This window comes from Erigeron canadensis, chromosome 3 (genome assembly GCF_010389155.1).
Source record: "Erigeron canadensis isolate Cc75 chromosome 3, C_canadensis_v1, whole genome shotgun sequence".
Lineage (NCBI taxonomy): Eukaryota > Viridiplantae > Streptophyta > Magnoliopsida > Asterales > Asteraceae > Erigeron > Erigeron canadensis.
The window spans coordinates 5,860,546-5,882,717 of NC_057763.1; the positions used below are offsets into that span (position 1 = coordinate 5,860,546).

At 32.9% G+C, this 22,172-nt stretch overlaps 3 protein-coding genes across 3 annotated transcripts; 2 read left to right on the forward strand and 1 right to left on the reverse strand.

The window, feature by feature from the left end:
• Positions 1-562: 562 nt before the first annotated feature.
• On the reverse strand, positions 563-2,335 carry LOC122591424. Its single transcript, XM_043763694.1, has 3 exons — positions 1,277-2,335; positions 784-1,179; positions 563-634 (listed from the first exon to the last, which is right to left on the reverse strand). Exons 1-3 carry the CDS (start codon positions 2,333-2,335, stop codon positions 563-565), a joined length of 1,527 nt encoding a protein of 508 aa, XP_043619629.1.
• A 3,758-nt stretch (positions 2,336-6,093) lies between these two features.
• LOC122593830 (putative F-box/FBD/LRR-repeat protein At1g78760) lies at positions 6,094-9,140 on the forward strand. Its single transcript, XM_043766279.1, has 4 exons — positions 6,094-7,210; positions 7,703-7,891; positions 8,296-8,775; positions 8,867-9,140. Exons 1-3 carry the CDS (start codon positions 6,197-6,199, stop codon positions 8,767-8,769), a joined length of 1,677 nt encoding a protein of 558 aa, XP_043622214.1. The 5' UTR covers positions 6,094-6,196; the 3' UTR covers positions 8,770-8,775; positions 8,867-9,140.
• Positions 9,141-16,880: 7,740 nt separating this feature from the next.
• Positions 16,881-21,564, forward strand: LOC122593334 (protein SUPPRESSOR OF GENE SILENCING 3-like). Its single transcript, XM_043765729.1, has 6 exons — positions 16,881-17,001; positions 19,168-20,101; positions 20,185-20,479; positions 20,557-20,801; positions 20,909-21,054; positions 21,156-21,564. Exons 2-6 carry the CDS (start codon positions 19,178-19,180, stop codon positions 21,331-21,333), a joined length of 1,788 nt encoding a protein of 595 aa, XP_043621664.1. The 5' UTR covers positions 16,881-17,001; positions 19,168-19,177; the 3' UTR covers positions 21,334-21,564.
• Positions 21,565-22,172: the final 608 nt, after the last annotated feature.

Below are 22,172 nucleotides of genomic sequence, written 5' to 3' on the forward strand. Positions count from 1 at the left end.
TTAAAACACTTAAAATTATTAAATTACATTTCCAAATTACAATTATACCCTTTATTATCTAACTACCAATTACACTATGCACAGGAAGTGAAATCCTTAGTGTCTTTCCCCACGACCACCTCTAAGCTTTAAGTGAGCCTCCCTTATCAAAGCCTTAAAAACAACCCTCCCTTATCAAAGCCTTAAAAAAACATACAACGCAGAGTTAAAAGAACATGAATGATAGTGTTAAAAGAACATGTCATATATAGGACCTTCTGACATGCTAATGGAAAATCTTAACAAACTTAGTATTGAGAACATGTTCAAACTTGCCACATCTAACAACACTAATATGGATGATCAAAATCAAATACATTACGCAGCAACTTATTTAAAGCCATTGTTTAAGCGTTTAAACCAATGGAATATCTCAAAGAAAACAGAACGTTTTGGTATGTAAACCAACAAAAAAATGTCAAAGATAACAAAGTGAATCTGGAAAAAAAATACGAGTAGAACCGAAGTGTATTACTTCTAAAAAGAAGACTAACTCTATTCACGAGCCTTTTCATATCAACCCTTAATCTGCACCATTTTCATGAGCTTTCCTCTTCTTTCCTCGTCTCCTAATAAAGTAACAGTTCATAGCATTCTATAAGCACAGATTTATATATATTATTGTAAATAGAGAAAACATAAAATGAAGTAACCTTTTATTATTATGTGCTTCAGATGTTTCATATTGATCAGAACTTTGAGATGATGCGTTATTGCATGTCTTTTCACGGTGTCCAAACTGACCACATCGCGGACACTTATGACTTCTCCTTTTGGGTTCGTTTCGTGATACAATTCTGTTTTTTTTTGTCTTCCGGGAGGGCGTTTAATAATAGGCGGGTATATCTTCTCCTCTGTATCTATATGTACCCATTGATCTTTCCCAGATATTGTACCAAAATCTAAAGCATATGCTTCCTTAAATTTCTCAATGGAGAAATATGGATCAACATATTTGTCCCAATCACTATCTCTTGTGAAAGCAATCAAAGTTGTTGCATGTACACAAGGGAGACCTTTAACTTGCCACACCCGACAACTGCATTTTCTCTCAAGAAGATTAACCTCATAACGTTTTGTTTTATATGTTACTTCAGCTTGAGTATCACTGGTTCTTGAAACTTTGTATTCACCCAAGTTCTACAAGTAAAAAAAGAAAGAAATATAAACATTGAGGAGATATATGTATATGATGAGAGTATAAATTAGTATAATACTTATAGATCAATATACTTGCCTTGGAGATCTGATTGAGATAACTTTTTGCCTTAGGAACTAAAGTGCCATTCCATTTTTTTACAATCCTTATTTTCTTATCAAATCTTTTTATCATTTTTTCCCTAATGGAATCAAGGAGATCCAACACCGGCTTATAACGCAGTTTTCCTATCCAAGAATTAAATGCCTCAGAGATATTGTTGGTAATATAATCACACTTGGATATTGTGCCAAACTTGCTTCGACTCCATATCTTATTATGGTTCTGAGTAAGATATGTAATCGCATTTTCACGCAAACCAACAATTTGTTTCATAAATCTATCATGCTCACTGGAATGGTACGTTAATGCAGCACCCCATAGGTTAGAGTAGAAGAAGTCACCACGAAAATGTTTCTTAAAGTTGCTATACAAGTGCCTTATGCATTCTCTATGCTGAACATTAGAATAAACATGCATAATAGCTACTTCTAACCCTTTTTGCATGTCAGATGAGATGACAAGACCGTCTGGTGTCCCAATTGCTTTTTTTAGCGACTCAAGGAACCATGTCCACGATGCAGTATTCTCTGATTCAAGCACACTATAGGCAACTGGGAATATTGAATTATTACCATCAATTCCCGTGGCAGCAGCTACTACCCCATTATACTTCCCTTTAAGATGACATGCATCAAGACCAATATAAGGACGACAACCAGCTAGAAACCCTTTAAAGCAAGCTGGTAATGATATAAAAAACCTCTTGAAGTGTTTCTTGTCACCTTTTTTCTCAAAGTCAATCTCAACAACACTTCCTGGATTCTTATTTAGTAGTTCCGCTTTGAAATCATCCATCTTAATGAATGAATCTTCCCACTTACCATATATATCAGTGTAAGCTTGTTCCTTCCCTCTAAAGACTTTCAAATATGGTACATCCACATTGTAAATTTTCAATATCCATTTCCTAAGTTCTGCAGGAGTGACATCCCCATCTGATTTTAACTTGTCTGAAACTATACCAGCAACCCATCCTTGTGTGGCACGGTTATTACCGCCTTTGTTGCTTCGAGTACAAGAATGAGCTTCTACCATTGTTTTACCTACATAATATGTTTTTTTTTTGTATTAGCATAACAAGCATTTAAGCTGTAAATTTTAAAAAAGTTATATACTTACTTCAAAAGTAATTTCATCTTGCATGGTAGAAGCATGTATTCTCCAGTCGCACTCCATGTTTCTACATCTTGCAATGAAGCGTGTTGGATCACTTTTCACTATAAAGTAATCGTACTCATTTGTGATTGCATGATGGTTCAAAGCTCTTTTGAAAGCAACTGCGTTTGTAAACTTAGAGTTCACTTTAATCGTTGGACATTTCTGGTTAAATGAGTCCGTTTCGCCTTCATAATTCAACATCGCACCTTCACCATCAGAACTAAGATGGCTGTGATAACTCTCTTCACTTGGACAATAATCTGATTCATCCTCATCATCTGTTTCAACAACTTTATCCTGAGCACTGTACAAAAAAATTACTTTGTTAGTGACTTGAATATAGTTGTCCTTAAACGTAAAAACAGTGTATGTACCTCTTTTGTAATTCAATTGTCCTACTGCTGTTATCTGTTGTCACATAAATGGTCACTTCTTTCTCTTTCTCGTACATGCTAAGCATAACCATGAAGTTGTCATCGGAATCAAGATCAATAAAAGATTGTCGTGTGGCATTCTTGTCAACAAAAACAGTTGAGAAGACGGGGTTGCTCTTGGATATATAAAGTCTGCTAATTTCATCTTGTAGTTGATTCAAGTTGTATGAGCATGTGTCAATACGGATACATTTTTGAGAGCCAAAACAATATATTTTCCTACATGAGTTCTTGGCTGGCCTAAAATAGCCTCCATATATTAGTTTGAGCTTATACTTAGATGGTACTTGCCTGAATATAAGAATTATACATAAAAACATAAAAGAAATCATATAATAGTGTTATAATAGTGTTATAAATCAGCAATAAACAAACAAATGATGTTCAAAGAAATCATAAAAACATACTCAATTATTGGTGATTCGGCCATATTTTCCCATCTTGGCTTATACGATTCAGCCATATCTACATCATTATCCATTTTCAATGTTATTCGGTATTACAACTTTCTGCAATACAATACAAAGTACAATGGTTAATCTTGTAGTGTCTTTACACACATCAAACCAAGCCAAAAATGTTCTTTTTTATGACATTTTACCCTTTATACAAAGAATAACATTACTCTAAATTCAAATCAAAATAAAAAACAATCTACCAATGCTAGACTGACAGTCATGGTTGATGCAAAAACTCAACTCAATAATGGACATAATAACAAACATGAAAATTTAGTACTATAAAAACATGAATGTGCCTAGTCCAACATATAAATGTTTGTACAATTATCAACCCATCCTTACAGCATACATGACGTCTCTGTTTTTTTACCAAAACCATATCAACACAATCTCATCAAATAAAGTAGCTATAAAGAAATTATTTGTCAAAATTAAAGCATCAATATTGTCAATTGTAGTATGAATCAAATTTGGGAATCCATCTTTAACAACAGCATAACTATATATATATATATATATATATATATAACTAATCAAATAAAATTGATCTTCAGATAAGACAGGTACTGGCTTAGTATGATCAAGAGTAGGGCTTCTGACAAATAAATAGATATTCAGCCAACTATTTGATCGATATTTAGGGAAGAAAAAGGGCGGGAATTTGAGGCGCGAATTGTGATCTCTGCGTTATGTAATTAGGGATTCCCTATTTGTTATGTAGATCGTAAAATGGGGCTAAATAATTGTGGGTTAAATGAGAAAGGTTATAATTGTAATTTACAAATGTAATTTAATAATTTTAGGAGTTTTAATGTTTTAAATTGATTAAATTTAATTATTTGGATAATTATGATATATTTAAATCTTAATAATGGCTTTTATGATATTTCAAAAATTAATTGTCTAAATGTGATATTTAAGAGCTTAATAGTGGCATATATGATATTTTCGCTTTTTTTTACTAGCTAATTGAACCCGGAACATTTAATAAAAACTTTACAAACAAAAATATATTATTAATAGGGAAACGACATCATATTAATCTATCAATGATTCATCTAAGTAAATATTGTGGAGCTATGTCACCAATTTTTAAGAAAATATGATGACATAACAATTTTATTTTATTAACATAAAAGAAGAGATGATCCTAAATTAACTAATTACGGATGATAACCAAAAACAAAAATTATTAGCTTTACACATAATTGTAATGGTATAAGAAAAATTATGTAGTTTAATAGCTTTTAGTGACTAAAAAAATGACATAAAACCAGATTTTTTTAGAAAAACAAAAAGTTGTTTGATAGCCAGAATAGTACAGATAAAAAATGAACCGGTTATTTTAAGCAATAAACCTGAAAGATTTATAACTTTGGCATTAAACTAAAACATCAGATGTAGATTAAGAATTAATTATCAATATATTGAGTAATTGGCAAGTCTAGTTATAAGATTAAGAATTTTATGCTCATATGTATCTACTCGATAATTGATACATATCCTTATTATATATATATTTATTACTTGAGTCGCCTCGATATTGTTCGAATCACAATCCGTTGTTGTATAGGAAGAAGTTCTATAGCAGTTTTTGATTATCACATTCTTATCATATTGCAAATTTATTAGTAAAAAGTAAGAGGTTGTCTTATCACCTTATGTAGCTCGTCCCCTATTCGTCTTTGGCGTTTCCGCCATCCAAAAACAAGTGAATACTATTAGGTTCCACTTGTTTTTGGACTCGTCTTTGGGTCACTCGTTCCCCTAGTTGTTTATGTGTTTATATGTTTTTTTTCCTTTTAAATTGTGAGTATAAAATTAAATAAAAGGTGAGTCTAAACTTAATCTTTTAATATTAGGTTAGGTTAAGAGAACCAGTCCTTGAATGATGTTTTGTTAACGTGGTGTTCACTAGGATTACTCTAAGGACTACTAAGGACTACTCCTTAGTATAATTAAAGTAGTTCAAGTCCATAGAAGTAACCGAAAGAAAAGTACAAGAATTATGGTTACATTCTTATTGTTGTATTTTATACTATACAATATATTTTATTTAATTGAAAATATTTAAATATTGTTGTAGATCCATATGAAAAATTTGTGTAGGTAAGAAAAATGAAAAGACTAGGTTTTTATACGAATTGTTTTTGAATTTTTGTAAAACTACGAAGAACGCACTACAAATCATATTGCATTTGTTCACACTTTTAGGTGAGTGTGAACAAATTAAAAATTTTGTCACGCTTCTTAGTGTGTAGAAATATATTGAATTAAAAGTGTGTGAAAATTTCTCCATACTAAAAAGTGTGTAGAAATAAAAGTTCATACTTTTTAATGTGAACTTTCATAATTATTTTGTCACACTTTATTTGTCCACGGTAACTAAAAAGTTACCATGAAAGCTTCGATAATTATTTTTTTTAAAATTATTTTCTTTTAAATTTCAACTCAATAACAGAACATAATTGCCATGCAACATCTAACCCCTTATTCTTTTTTCAAACCCCTTATTCTTTTTTCAAACCCATTCAAATTTTTCTTTAGTTGGAACAAAATTAAATCCTAAATTGAGTGGCTAACCCCACGTGGTAAATCCCTTGACCAGTGGTTTACAGTTTGCAAACTCGTCCCTGGGTCCGCCGCCACTCCAGTATTGCAACTTGCAAGGTGCAAAGAGAGCCTTACATGTCACCTCATATTCAATTCTTATGATATCTATCAAACCGAAACAGTAACTTTTTTTCTTTTATTCTACTCTTTCTAAATATCAAAAACAAATCAACAGTTTTCTTTTTCTATAGATCATCATCATGACCGTTTCTGTGGATTAGCTTTTCTTCATGCATATAGATATGGATTCCTGGTCTAGCGAAAAAAGAAAGAAAGAAGAAACTGATAGATTAAGCAGCTTGCCAAATCATCTGATTCATAAAATCCTATCTTTTATCAGTATGAAAGAAACTGTCAAAACCATAGCTTTATCATCTAGATATAGATTTATCTGGACTACACTGCCATACCTTAATTTCTCAACTGAAGAGTTCCTTAGGTTGAAAAAATCGTCCATATTCGTCACACGTTATCTCACTCGCCGTAATAGTCAAGTAGATGTGTCTTCTCTGAAGCTCTGTTTTCGTGGTAAGGTCACCCAGCCGTGTGTCAAAAAACTCATGGATTATGCATTTTCTCACAATATCCAACAACTTGATGTTGAATATTTGCTTGATAATGACATTAGATCATTTCCCTTGTCACTATTTAACTCCGGCCATTCTCTCAAACATCTCAGCTTGAAAAAAGGATTTAAAACGAAGTCGGCGCTGAAATGTAATCGCAACCTTGGCATCATGTCAACTTTGGACATCCCGGGTTTAACAACATTGTATCTTCAAGGTGTCACTTTCTGGACGTATTACCATCGTGACAATTGTGTTGGCCTTTTATCCAAGTGTGCAAATTTGAAAAAACTCACCTTAAAAAGCTGTGAAACACAAGGAATGAATAGTTTTAGTATTTGTCATCCTGGACTATCTAATCTCACTCTTGATGAAGGACGCTTTAATGTAAATGTTGTAAATGTGGTTGCACCTAAACTCGAGAATCTGACTATTAGATGCAATAATAATGGGAATAGTGTGGAGTATGTGATTTCTGCACCAAATCTTGACTCATTGGCTTATAGTGGTGACCATCCTTTGCACCTTAAGTCTACAGATCATGGTTTCCATCATTTGAAGGAGGCGGATATTCGGGTTACGGGTCCAAATGTTGCTGATCAGGATCATCAAATGGTTTGTCTGCTTCAGCATCTCCACAATGTCAAATTTCTAACACTTAACTTGAAAAGTTTGGAGGTATTTATATATATCTTCATGTTTATCATGTGCATCTTATATTTTTATTTGTCTGAAGGTAAAAGTAATAAAAATAAGAGATGGTATAAAAAGGCCGGCCTATTGTGTTCATATATCTTCATGTTTATCTTGTTACGTATATCACAATGTATAACAAGATTTGATAAGGTAATTTTAGGGGTTGTTTGGTTTGTACTAAGGTTGTTCGATGATTTGATTTATAGTTTCGCTTTTTAATTCTGGCAGCTCAACCGAAAATTAAATCATACTCGTACTAACTAGAAATAAACCAGTACCATTTTCAACCTTGTATATTTTGTCATATAATGGGAATCATTTACCATCATAATTTGACGGAATAAAAAAGAATTCGATGATTCCCAGTTTCAGTGGGAATCATTTGCAAATCTGAACTAGTAATCAAGGTTACTTAAGCTAATTTGTTGTGTACATATATAATTTTCAGTTTTTCACTTACAATATATTTTGCAGCTTCTTTTGTCATCCATGGACCTAATAGCTCATGAACATTCTCCGTTTGTTAACTTAAAGAGTTTAACTATTTATCCTGAGGGGGAGATGAGGGGCCTTCCAAAAGGAAAAGTCAATTTGTCTACTGAAGTGAACAACTATTTGCCGGATACTTCACCAAGGGCCACCTTGACAATGTTTTCCCGTGAGGTATGTAAATTGCAACGCCTGGAAGTATATATGTATACGACTATACTCATGCATTATGCATCCTACTTATTGCTCTAGATTTTTAGACAGTTATGGCAAGCATTTAAGCGTAAGTTTAGACCCTCATGTTATGTTTCAACCAAAGGTATATCAACGGATATCAGGGAAGCCTAAATCTGGTGACATTTTTTTAGGGGATATATGGTATGTATGATGTCCCATTTTTTTTGGTTTCTCAAAATTGAATCAGATTTGGTAAATTTGGAATAAAGCATTTCGTGTGAGTCTTGAGTTCTACTTACCTAAAGTTTATATTTTGACATCTTGTGGCCTTTTTGTGTGATGAATCTTCATATGTATCCTATATGGCTATATGAAGTATAAAACACTCTGCGATCATGCAGGAGATTATAGCAGTGAGGGACGTTGTATCAGTGCAAAAGCTTATGGCCGAATTACGGGTGCTTTTAAAACAAGAGATAGCTAATACAAAGACCCAAAGGAAAGCACCGATGGAGAGAAACAATGCAAAAATGCATGACAAAGGAAAGGCGCAACCAGGGACTAAGATGCAACTTCAAATTGAAGGAAACATCACACTGATCAAGCGTTGTTGGAAAGATTTGAGTGTGCAATTTGAGCAAAGGAAAGACAAGGTTTGTCTCATTATTTCCAAGTTGGGGAGCATTGAAGGATTACTCAAAAAGCTGCCTGCAACAAACCGTACTATGATTCAACCATGTTTTTCTAGTCTTTGTGCTGAGGCAGATACCGTCTTAAGTAAAATAATGAAGATGCAGTATGATGAGAATCAAGGCCGTTTAAGTGTCTGTTTTCATGAACTCGCTACAAGTACAACATTTGAACCGTCTTCTTAGCAAATTGTAAGTTATTGATTTCTCTTATGCTCATGAGAACTACTATAATCAAAATGTTAAATTTTGGTGCCATTTTATCCTTTTGTTTTCATTTCAGGTCCAATGTTTTTTGTTATTGCCCCGATGAAAAGGAAAGCAGCTTTTTTGCACAAGTTGGAAGGGTAAAGTTATAAACTCCTAGCAGATATGAACTCAAGTAGTAAAGCATATATGCTTTTTTTTTGCTGATATGATGCACACTGATGACATTATCATATATCATAACAAACATCGCTTTGTATGTTGTGGCTTGCTCATATTTTATGATCATATGTGTATGTGTTTTTACTTTTTGGTATAATGCCTATACTATAAGAAATCTTTGAACAATATGATATAACTAGGTTATCTGTAGTCCAGTGTTGCGGGGCTTTGGTTATGGTGATTGTGATGTTAGTGTTGTGGATTCTGTAATGAAGTTAAGTGGAAGAAAAGGGTCGGGAAACCATGGAAATGCTGTGAATGGGTATTGACAGTTATCAGGCTGATTTTCAAAAGGTAGAAGCTGCAATTGCCCATTCACATATATTACAATGGATTTCTATACACAACATGTGCTAATACAAAAGTTGGGATTATCCTTATGAGGCAGAGTTACTTATAATAGAAGTTGAAATTGCCCAGTTACAGATATCAGCAACATGATGGTTTAGTATACAAATTTGGGGTAAATGCAAAAGAAGTTGCATTGTTTTTGTAGCGCGTTTTGGGTTTTTCCTGCACGGCTCTGTTTGATCTTCTGCTAATATGCAAAAGTGGCACATTTTGCTCTTTGGTAATATATACACGTGTGTTTTAATCTGTTTATTGGTACTATTTAAGGCTAGCCTAGCTCTTCATGTAGGAAATCCACGTAAGAAACATTTGAAGAAGAAAATGGTCTATCGACCTGGCCTAAAACCATGTGCGAGCGCTTTTTATTAGACTCTTGACTTAGGGGTCGAAATCCATACCTATAACTCCCAGAAACTGTAAACAGTAAAAGGTGACTAGTTAACAAACCTATTAGCAACAAAGAAATCAAATTCTCAAAGATGAATAGATTGTTACATACAGCAATATGAACACTATGGAAACACTTTTAATAAATTGCACATAAGAAGCAAATAGAAAAGTTTTATTTTGAAGTTGAAGTTCACATAATAACCAACATTTTTAAGGTGCCAACTCTTGGTAGATTCTTTGCAAGAAGGTATTGGGTGAAATTGCACATCTTTCGTAGAATAATGTTAGTTACATATTGAGTATTACATATTTGGACTATTTATGTTTAAAGTCTAATCATTTTTGATGAACTTTCAATGCTTAGACGGTATGCAAATGTGGTCTCAGGTTCCCTAGAGACGTTGTGTGAAGGAAAATGGCCAAAAGTGATGCCAGGAAGGTCAAAAGAAGCTTAGGGATGGTCTATGTGAAGATTGGTCGAAGAATACTATAAAAATTAAAGCTGCAAATTGCTTTGGTGTGCCAGTGCCACACTTTTGAAGACAATACAAAACTGAAAATTGTTACATAGACGAAAATGTCAAGGGGAGAATGTTGGTTCGCGACTGGAGATTTTTTGGTGCTACAATTCCAAAAATTTCATGAGATACAGTTTGTGCTTTGTTTGGGACTTTGAGGGAGATTGGAGTTAAGTATTACATTTATGTCTTTTCTTGTGTGATTACCAACCAAAGTGTCTTTGAAGGAGATATAGGCTTGATGTTTTTTCCTTCGAATCCTTGTAACGACCAAGGGTTAAAATTTTATTATCCAAATCCAAGGTACGTATAACGCTTCACAATTATACAGTGAGATTTCTCTAAAATCGTATTCCGACTAAATTTTCGAAAAAAAAAAACCAAAAAGGTGTCTTAGAGGTTATTGATGTTTTTATCTTGTAATTGTTGCATAAATTAGGCATTTAGACGGAAAAGCAGGTAGGTCAGACGGGTAGCTAGTAAGTCAAAACGGATTTGGCACTGTTAAATTGGATTGAACCTTAATAATTTGTGACATAAATATTGTTACAATTATCTACTTTCTAAATTTAAAAAAAAAACTTATGAAATTGTATGGATTATACATTCATTTTGTGCCACATTTGAGTATTTGATTAGTTCAACCCATTTGACCTCGTTACCATTAATCAATTCTTGGATAATTAATTCTTTCATTAGTTCGCTAGAGATTGATTAACCCAATCAATGGGTTGAAATTTTCGCCCCCACTGGACTAAAACATAGATAACTAGGTAACCTACTTGTGGTACCGTCCTGATCCCGATCCCGGTAATGGCGGCTCAAGGTTTGTAGAGGTCTCAAACGAAATCAATTTTAGAGGCCTAATCCATTACGATATAAATTAAAGTAACAAAAAAAATAGCTCGACTTTTGTTATTCAACTACTAGTAATAAAAAAGATGTAGGTGTTGATACAAAAACTAAAAAGGCGTTACCGCAATGTAAATTGTATAATGATACTTAGTCCTAGATCCAAACATTAAGTCTAATATACATAATATTGAGGCCTTGAAAATTTGGGGGCCTAAAGCGATCGCCTAGACTCGTACTACTGTTGAGCCACCTCTGGATCCCGGTACCGGGAATTGGTACCGTTTTGACTTACAATTTCCCGATCAACTAGATAACCTCCTTGTGTTAGCAAAATTTCTCATTTCCCGATCCCGTCCCGGTACCGGGAAGTGGTACCGACTACCGAACGGGATCGAGACCGGTACCAACTTTTTAGAGTTTTCGGGATCGGTACTAGTCGGTACCGGGACCGGGAAAATCCCGGGAATCCCATTTAGTCCCAACTAGTCCCGTGATGAATTCCAACAAGATTGGGCTATGTATCTTTTTTCATGTATTTGGCCAATATTAATACATACAATAGTGGAAGTTGTTTGACTCATGAGTTTCATGTAGAAGTCATGAATCAATATTCTCAACTCTCAGACCTCATAATAATCTACACATCAAATAATAAAAGTAGCAGTACTTCTATTCTCTAGTTTATTGACTTTATTCTCATTTCTTCCTCCGACCTTTCTGCAAATGATAACTACATTCTTTTAAATTGTCACTATTCTAACTTGATGGACATTGACCGATCGACTTTTATTTTGTCAATTAATGTGCCATACATTTTGTTATTAAAAAATGAATTTGATATAAAAAAGTAATATGTTTTAGATAAAAGTTCTAAGATGTTAATGTTGGAATTAATATGATTCGTATTGTAAACATAATGAAAACATGATAATAATAATGTGCACCTGACGATCTAGAGGACCTTATAAAAACAAGAATGTTTGCCATTGATGTCAGGTTCCCAAAACAAGATGATTGTTATTAGATGGGTATAAGTTTGGGAGAGAAAACACACACAAAGAAGGTGGAAGATTAGGGTTCAGATAGTTGGAAATGGCTCTATATTTGATGAACAAGTTACAATTATGAACATGGTCAATAACCGTCTATTGTAACCCCTATTTGATGATGTACATATATGGATACTTTCAAAATATTCACAACTGATTTTGTCATGTATTATTAAGTTAAAAGTCACATAACTTAATATAGTGTGTTTGTTTTAATGATGTACCATTGGTTTCTACAAGTTCATATTCACTGAAATTTTTGGTAACTTTATCTATTTTTTTATTAGGATGAAACGAACAATTCAAGCTTATAAAATTCGTTTGACAACCTTAAACTTCATATTTTTACACGAAACCAATTCCACCAGAAAGTAGACTTCCTGAATTTAATTTTAGACACCAAAAACGTGACTTAACCATCTTCCATGACCAAGATACGACTTTTCAAAGTTAACAAACCGAATTTGTCAAGATTCCAAAGTAATTCCAACTTACTATTTTCAAGACTATAACTAAATTTTATATATAAACTTTCAAATCTTTCCAACACCCATATAAATATGTTAGTCTGATTTCCATGGCACCATAATTTGTTTTCCCTATATTATATTAATTACTACACAAGAATTAATACGTAAACTTTTAAGATTAATGTGATTTATACTTCAAGCTTTTGATTTAACCTAAAAAAAAAAAACCTTTCATTCATTATCATAAATTTTGCCATAATATATATTCATCAAATAGGTTACTTATAACACAAGATTAATATATATATATATATATATATTAAAAGAGTAAGAATCCTAGCCTTTTCAAGCCTTCTTCAAATCTAAAGTTATGCTAAAAAATTGCCAACTAGGATTTATCCTATGTGTCATCTCCAAACTTTTTTATATATATTTTTATTTAAATTTAGATAGATTTGAATTAATTAGGTAAACATTATATCAAATCAAACATTATAATTATAATTATTTATTTGAGACCTTAATTCCATCCGGTTTTTTTTTAAATTATATATTCAATATATTTTTTTAACAAATCTAAGTTTTGATAAGATATTCAAGCATATTTAACAATAATATTATGCTAACTAAACCAAATTTTAATTATCAATATCATATTAAAACCTTTGATAATTCAATTAAATAACCGCATATCGTGCGGGTAAAAAACCTAATATGTATATATATATATATATATAGTTTAATTAGAGATTAAGAATGAGAATTTACCACCAAGGTTGATGATTGCTCCTTAAGGTACCTTTACAAAATAAAATAACATAACTTATAAAAATTTTACCATAGATTTTATATGATTGAAAAGAACATTGAAACATAGTGAGAATTATAATACTTACTTATAAAAATCCAAGAATCCTTTATGATGAGTGCTTGAAAATATGGTTTATAAAATTTTGGTTTTGGGGTGGCATGTAGGTCGACGGCAAGAGCAAAAGAAAGAAGTTTTGTTTTGGACTTTTGATAAATTAAGGATAACTGTATTTTGTAAGGGTAGGGATAAGTATTTGAATTGATTTATAATTAGGATTTAATAGTGTATAAATTATCATGAGTTCTAATGGGATTTTAATTCCCTCCAACCGTAAATCATAAATTTGTGATTTTAAACTTGGCTAGATTTGGACTACAACTCATTTGTCTATATTATAATTTTTTTTAGCGTTTTAGATTAATTTATGGTAACTTCTAATTGGTTACTAATTATTTTCTAGTTTCGTAATTAGTAATTTATGAATTGATTTTATTTATAATTATTATGACTAAGCCTAGTAACTCATAGACTTTAACTCGCTAAGTAGGGTATAGAGATTTATCAATGTCTCGAAATGAATATGACCTATAACTATATGTTTAGATGTCAACGTAAGTAATTTTAACTATTTAAATTTAGAAATATAGAGTGACTAAATCCTAAACTATTATAATCCAAGTAATAAGAGACGCATAATAGAATGATCACAATATCTCTACGCTAGTTATACTATATAGATATATTGACTAGTAAAAAAAAATAATAATAAAAAATAAATAAATAAATAAATATTAGTAATACAAGTAAGAGATTATAATAAATAAGTGGTTTTGGTGACGGATGTCACACTTTAACCCTTAGTGTTTAGTATGTGCAATATAAGTCCCCGTAGTTCCAATCATCTAATGGGAAACCCTATAATATGCCTTTAAGAGTAAATACGCCCATCGTATATTTACTAGACATAGAGATTTCATTTATTGTCAATTATCATATCACGATTGATAAACGATTAGTGACGGTCACATTTAATGTGGTTCCAACAGTTAACTGTTATGATGCACCGAAACTTCAAACAGGTGGGCGTACCCGTTTCGAAAACTCCATGGGAACGAAAACTCATACGAAACGTTTCCTTGAAGTTTATATATATACCGAAACATTTCTATGAAGTTTCTATACCGTATCTAATTGATATTAGGGTTTCAATGAGTTTTTTTTTATTCCAAAAACGACTATCATCTTGCGACTATGCATACCCCCAAACACAAACCAAGTAAATTATATAATTGAGATCACCATCAGCCTTTTTCTATTCCAAAATTGATTAGTAAAAATTTAATTCGTGATCACAAGTCATCATCAAACATATATTATAAAACTATACATATATAATAATACATAATCTCTCAAGTCTCAAGTGTCTCGCTATATAAAATCAATATATTTAAATTTTAATTTTATTTTTATTGTCGTATCTTTGCCGTACCCGTATGCTAAATGTTTTAGTTTTGCCGTTCCCCGTTTCCGTATCGTTCCCGTGCCGCTTTGCCGTATCCGTTTCGGTGCTACATACAATGTTAACTACTGTATTAAATATAAAAATTACATTTTCTTTTATAACTGATATATTTTCTAATTTTAGTTTACTACTTTTCCATATAACAGTACAGTGAAAATTATATCTTATTAATTGTATATACATTATAAAAATTTGATGATTGTTTCCCTTTTCTTTCACGACTTCTGTTCTCTTTAATCTTTGACACACTCACGCACCAATTGAGAGTTAGTGAAGAATTGAAGATAGCTCTAGTTTTAATTGGGACTAGTTGGGATTTGGTAATGATATATCGGTCCCGTCTCGGTACGGTACCGGTACCAATCCAAATGAGACCAGAATCGGTACCATGTTTTGAGCAATTTCGGGATCGATACCGTCGGTACCGGAACCGGTACGGGACGGTACCAGTTCCACGTCCATCCCTACCCACAAGTAGCATCTAACCATCTGTCATAAGTTATTATTATTATTATTATTTATTTTTTTGAATTAGAAATTATGATTCATAAATAATATTAGTAATTGATAGTTGTGTTATTTTTAGGCTCCTAAAATATGTTTCTTTTTCTATTTTATTACTTTATTAATTATAATATACTTGTGCTATTAGGCTATGAGGAGTAGTCAAAGGGGGGAACGCCCCTCATGCAACAAATAAATGTCACGTGGCCTGCAAATATAGTACAAGGGTCAAGCCTTCTAAAAACGAATGAGCAAGGGGCAAAATTACATTTGGAATGCCCCGGAACGCCCTTAGGGGCCGATGAGGGGCGTTCCCGGGGGCATTCCTAATCATTTTTTGGCAAGGGAATGCCTCTTAATGGGCTACTCCTCTCAGTCTTAGAGTGCCATCGCCCATCGGTCCAAGTTGTTACTCTCATAAAAACAATATTTAGTTATTTATCCATTCATTTCATGAACATTTTTAATCTACAATAATAACATATTTATCATTTAAAAATATGTAAGCCAACCATCACAATCCTTTTTCATAAAGTCACAAACATATAAAAATAGACCCATTTCATGTCAACCACCTTTTTATTATCCTCTCCACAACCATTCTCCTCATAAGCAAAAATCATTCTGATACAAGCAATCTTATAAGCATTTGGTGACTATGTTGAAATATAGAAAAACCAAATTTTTCAAAAAATGAAAATAAAAAAATATTTTGAAAAGGTTAGAAGAAAATTTGTGATTATATCTTCCTCGTTCCCATTCACCAAACAAGAAGTAACTTAAGTGTCCTTTTACATACATTAGTTTATTTTTATCATTAAGACCACTTTTTTATATAACTTATATATCTACTTATTTTTATTAGTGTATATTTATTAATAATATAATATTTGTTATTAATCTAATAATAAATGGGAAAAATCAATATGCTTTTAGCAGTAGGAAAGAAACATGTTTCCCCCATAAAAATCACATATATAAATACAAAATCTCTACCTCACAAAATAATGAAAGTATGATGCTTCTAGCAGCATATTTGTTATCCTCATAATAAATTTGTAGTTTTAATTATTGTATTTTATTAAAAAATACAATCATTACATAAGTAAAACATCTATCAATATTGATGTTCTAACTTGACAAATCCTTATAAAAAAAAATAAAGAAAATATTTTTAATCAGTTTTAGCTGTATAGGTGTCAACATATGATTCGTTGTACGGAAAAACTTTCTTTCCAAGAAAAAATACTTTAACATTTCGATCCCTACTCAAAGGTCTAAAACAATAAATATACAATACTTTAAGGACTTAACTATAAATAAAAACAAATAATTACACGTCACTCTTGATTCAGCTGTAACCATATATTCAGGCGCATAACACTGTTTGTCATTTTCCTACACACACTCTCTCCCTCTCACCACCACCACCACCAACAACATTCCTTTCCATTCTACAGCGGCGCGTGACTTCAAACGCCGCCGCTTTTTTCCATCAAACTCACTCCGTCTTCTTCAGGTAGCTCCTACATTCCTTATATCATCTTCAGATTTTTCATTTTTTAAAAATATATATTGTGTATATCTATCTATTTGTGTTTATTTGTAGTTTACCTTTTTCACTCTGTTTTTATGTTACATTTTCTCAAATAAAAAATAAAAAACTGATGTATCTTCTGCATGTGCTTCAAAACGTCGTCGTTTTGGTTGTTTTCAGTATATTTTGCTTTTTAACTGTGAGCCAGCGTGTGTACGGACACATAAATAAAATATTGTTTTGCTATTTTGCTCCATTTCTTTTTGGATCTTATCTTATCTCTTTTAGGTAGTCTATATATGCTTAAAATTTTGATGAATTTTGTATATATGTGAGTTTGTGTTTTGAAAACGATATGTATATATGTGAGTAAAACGACGTCGGATTGTTGTTTTTTCAGATATAACTATGTGTTTTCTGGATAATCGGTATCTGTGTCATTATATTTCATTTTGTTTTTGTGACTACTAATTATTTCAAAAAAATTTATGCTAAACTGTACGGATAACTAATATAACAGTGTATTTTGTTTTTTCTCTATATTATGTGAGTAATACGACGTCGGATTGCTTTTTGTTTCAGATATAACCATGTGTTTCTGTATTATTGGGATCTATGTGATTTTATTTCATTTTATTTATGTGATTACTAATTATTTTAGAAATTTTATTTGGTGGTGATTTGGCTAATGTTTATAAAAAAGTTAACTTTTCAAAAAAAAAAAAATGTACGGATCCAATAGAGCAGGGTATTTTTGTTTTTTTTTTTTCTTCTATTTTTCCTTTTGTTTTCAAGTTCGTTCTTAAATCGTCGTCTATTTGTTGTTTTAGACCAAAATGATTTATCACCTTAACCGTTGTTTTTGGGGGGAGATATGTACAAAGCAACATTTAGCTATTTAGCCATAAAAAACAAGTACAAAAGCAATTGGTCAGTATATAAATGTGTAAAAATTGCAGTTACTACATATGGCTAAAAGTTGCGTAAATCTCATGTCCAGGTTTAGAATAATAATATTGGAGGAATCTTGTTGCCATATTTTATGATCTCATAAATTTGAGTCAGAGATATATGGATATATCCATTTCATGTCTTGGATGTTTTTAGCTTCTATCTGTATCTAACGTACTTGATTTGACCGATTATCTATCGATCAATAGAACTAAAGTAGTGTATCTCCTTCGGATATTTTACATGTTCTAAAATTGCGTTTCAATTGTTTTTTTCTTTATAACTTGATGCCTCTTTAGGCTTAGTACATATTTCTATGTGTATCAGTGTATGTGTGTTTGTGGATGAGATAGTCTCGACTTGTTTGTAGAATATGGATATTCAATTTCGTCTAATTTTTCTGTGTATTTTCTTTATATAAGTTATTTGTAACAAGATCATCGTAAAGTATAAGTGCTCGAGAAATGTTTGCATTAAAAAAACTTGGTTAGGATTTTAAGTTTGATGACGAGGAGCTCAAAATGAAAGTCTCAAAACACTAGTACAGAACTATTAATGATTGTATCACGACATATTGGCTTGAAATATGAATTTATGATGATGATCTGGGCATGATTTTATAAGTACCTGCAACTCTATGTTAACTGTGTCAGATTCTTCTTTCTTTGTTGGTTTGAAACATCTGAAAGTAATAGTTTTTTATATAGCGGCAACTATACGCTAACAGTTTTAAAAACCATATGATAATGAGTTGAACTTGAGAAGTTTAAAGTCACCTATTACATTGTCATTTCTCTTCTTATCTATGGTCTACAACTGAATAATGCATCTACTGGTGCATTGACGGATTGTACTCGTATTTGGCTCATTTCTAGTGAATTTCCGTTGCCTTGTGAAATCAATAAAGTGGTTGTTCAAGCGCACCGGCTGCCAAAGTAGGTTACCATACTATTTGGTTATGTTGTGTTTGGTTCTATGCAATTTTTAGTTCTTGATATTTAACTAGTTAAGCTTCTACTTCTGGATTTTCTAATTTTCGTGAAAATGGATAAGCTCATAAAGTTTGAATTATTTGCATGTACATACCTTAATCTGATAAACATGCATCACACTTTCTTTTTCTCTCTGCCTGATTGTTTCTTTGACACTGCCTTTCCTCATACAAGATTCTGATGATACTTTTTTCACCATGTCTAGTTTGAAAATCATGAGTTCTAATGGAGGAGGTGTTCTTTCTGACAAAGATAAAAACATAGCTGTGAGTTCAAACTTTGATGTTGGCCAGCTGAACAAGGCAGTCCAGGATGTGAATTTGGATGCGGGTTGGGAGGTTATCGTCAAAAAGAACAAGAATAAAGCTGGAACTGTTGAACTGCCTAAACATTGTGCTTCTCAGACTCCTAAACCAAACCCATGGGTTCAACCCTTACAGAACAAGTCTCTAAACAATGTGTGGGCCAGTCAGATGGGTGGCAGGACTGGCAGAGGTGGTGCTAGAGTCAAACCAATGCTCACACACTCTGGAAGCAACAACAATCCCACAAATGCAATTCCTCCACCGCTACAGAGTGGATGGAACTGGAGCTCAAGGCCTGCAAGGAAGTTGGAAAATGATCCAGTGCCAAGTCCTCATCCTTGTGGTATGGATGAATCTTTTAAAGATAATGATGAAACTGAAGACGAGCTTGATTTGTCTGATGATGAGATTCTGAGTGACGAGTATGATTCCGATGATATGCCAAAAAGCCATGAAGAGATGAAGAAGAACAAGTGGTATGCTGCCTTTTTTGCAACTTTGGATACCCTCACTCCTGAACAGATCAATGAACCAACTAGGCAATGGCATTGCCCGGCCTGTCTGAACGGTCCAGGTGCTATTGACTGGTATAACGGTCTGCAGTCTCTGTTGACCCATGCTAAAACAAAAGGGACCAAAAGGGTAAAGATTCATAGAACTCTAGCTGTTATTTTGGAGGAAGAACTGAGAAGAATTGGCACTACAGTGCTACCAATCAAGACTGAATCATATGGACAGTGGAAGGGACTCACAGCAGTTAAAGACAAGGAGATTGTGTGGCCACCGATGGTTGTCATCATGAATACACACCTTCAGCAAGATGAGAACGGAAAGGTATATTAATCAAAATAGTGTTTGTCAATGTATATTTGATTCATGTCATAATTGAATTTACTAAAATAAAAATATCCTTGCAGTGGATCGGGATGGGAAACCAAGAGCTTCTTGATTACTTTGGCTCTTATGAAGCAGCAAGAGCGCGTCATGCATATGGGCCTAGAGGCCACAGGGGTATGAGCTTGCTGATCTTTGAGTCCTCTGGTATTGGATACACTGAAGCTGAGCGACTATGTAAGCATTTTGAAGATCAAGGCACTGACAGAGCTGCGTGGGATCATCACCCTATTCTGTTCTATCCTGGGGGTAAACGGCAGCTATATGGCTACATGGCAACAAAGCAAGATATGGATTTATTTAATCAGCATTCTCATGGTCTGTGTCATTCTTTCTTTTTCCATTTTTGTTCTTAAGATTTTGAAATGTGTTTGACTTGTTTCATATATGTTTAGGAAAATCAAAGTTGAAGTTTGAGATTGTTTCTTACCAAGAAAAGGTTGTTGCTCAACTGAAACAAATGAATGAAGATAACCAGCAATTGATCTATTACAAGAACAAAGTTGTCAAAGAGCAAAGGCATTCAAAAGCGTTGGAAGAGTCGTTTGGAGTGGTATCTCAGAGACTGGGGAAAACTGAACAAGAAAACCGCATGGTGAGGGAGAGAACAAAACGTTTTCATGAAGAAAACAAGGAAGAGGTATATTTATAATTATATTAGAAATCCTCCTGCGAAAATTGTATAATATTGTCATTACTGTTTTGTGCCTTTTTTGTAATTTAGTTTCATGATGTGTTTTGAATTAGATGGATTACCAAGAACAGTTCTTTAAGGACCAGCTGAAGGTGATCATAGAGGCCAGGAATGCGAAAGAAGGCGAGTTTGATAAGCTGCAGCAGGAAGAACGCATGAGGGTGGAACAAGCTTATTCTGAAGTGGATCCTGAAATGAGGTATTGGCACATTACTCAAGTTCTATAAACAAGTTATAGTTTCTCGGTTGTTGTAAGGAGTCAACATACACCGTATTGAGCCAAGTATTTTGTTTATATAGTGATGAGAAGTATGACCAAATGAAACAATTTGAGGAAGAAAGGGAGAAGCTGATGAAAGTGCATGAAAAGACTATGGCTGAAATGAAGAGCAAGCACTGGAAGGAAGAGATCGGGTTAGAGGAAAGGTTTAACACCAGGTTGTCTCAGTTGATGGAGAGGTACACCCCCAAAGCATGAAATTCAAGGCTGACGAAACCGAACAGAAGTGATAATATCATTATCTAGTTGAGTAAAGACTTTACGATTTTTGTTACTTTTATTTTTGAAAACCTTTTCACCCTTGAGGGTTGATATGGAATGAGGGTGCTAATATGCTAATCTCATATGAATGATTAACAATTGGAGCTTATGACTTCAGACATCAAATTGCTTGAATTGCAATTAGCTGCCAATATTTCTAGTGGTAAATTTGTTTTGTTGCTGACTACTGAGTATGTCATTTGGTTAATGTGGCTGCCAATATATTATGTGTTGCATTTATTTTGTCGCTAACTACTGAGTATCCCTTTTGGTTAATTTGGCATTCAAAGAATGCTACGATCTTCGCCACCAAGTGACTACACTTAAAAGGTAAGTATCAAAGTTTGTTATCAATTGATTTAAGTGAAATTGTACAGTATATGTCGTTTCATGTTATGTTTGCAAAACACGTAGGAGATCATGTACATAGCACAAAAGCATGAGTCATTCTGGCAAAGACCCACGGTCAATGCAAATATTTGATCAAAAATCCGTAGTTTCATTTTAACTACTAGTTTTTAACTATCATTCAACTTTTTTAAAAGAACACTCATGAAACACGAGTCCTTTATAATTTTCTTTTGTCAAATGAAATGCAAAGTAGCATCAATGAGCAACACACTACGATTGTTTTTAATGGTCCAACTCTGATTGTCCGTCCCTGTTTTCAGTGCCCAACTGAAAAGGGGTGCAAGACAATAGACATTTAAATTAAGGTCGACATCTCATGTTTGAGCCTTGATTTCCTCGTATTGTCCATGGAACAGGTCGATAGG

Excerpts from the sequence above, each read along its gene's own strand:
- LOC122593830 (XM_043766279.1), top strand. The coding sequence starts at position 6,197 with ATGCATATAGATATGGATTCCTGGTCTAGCGAAAAAAGAAAGAAAGAA. Across the intron at positions 7,211-7,702 it reads TTAACTTGAAAAGTTTGGAG|CTTCTTTTGTCATCCATGGA; the intron begins GTATTTATATAT and ends TATATTTTGCAG. Across the intron at positions 7,892-8,295 it reads TGACAATGTTTTCCCGTGAG|GAGATTATAGCAGTGAGGGA; the intron begins GTATGTAAATTG and ends GCGATCATGCAG.
- LOC122593334 (XM_043765729.1), top strand. The coding sequence starts at position 19,178 with ATGAGTTCTAATGGAGGAGGTGTTCTTTCTGACAAAGATAAAAACATA. Across the intron at positions 20,102-20,184 it reads AGCAAGATGAGAACGGAAAG|TGGATCGGGATGGGAAACCA; the intron begins GTATATTAATCA and ends ATATCCTTGCAG. Across the intron at positions 21,055-21,155 it reads GAAGTGGATCCTGAAATGAG|TGATGAGAAGTATGACCAAA; the intron begins GTATTGGCACAT and ends TTGTTTATATAG.
- LOC122591424 (XM_043763694.1), bottom strand. The coding sequence starts at position 2,335 with ATGGTAGAAGCTCATTCTTGTACTCGAAGCAACAAAGGCGGTAATAAC. Across the intron at positions 1,180-1,276 it reads ATCTCAATCAGATCTCCAAG|AACTTGGGTGAATACAAAGT; the intron begins GCAAGTATATTG and ends TTTTACTTGTAG. Across the intron at positions 635-783 it reads TCATAAGTGTCCGCGATGTG|AATGCTATGAACTGTTACTT; the intron begins GTCAGTTTGGAC and ends CTGTGCTTATAG.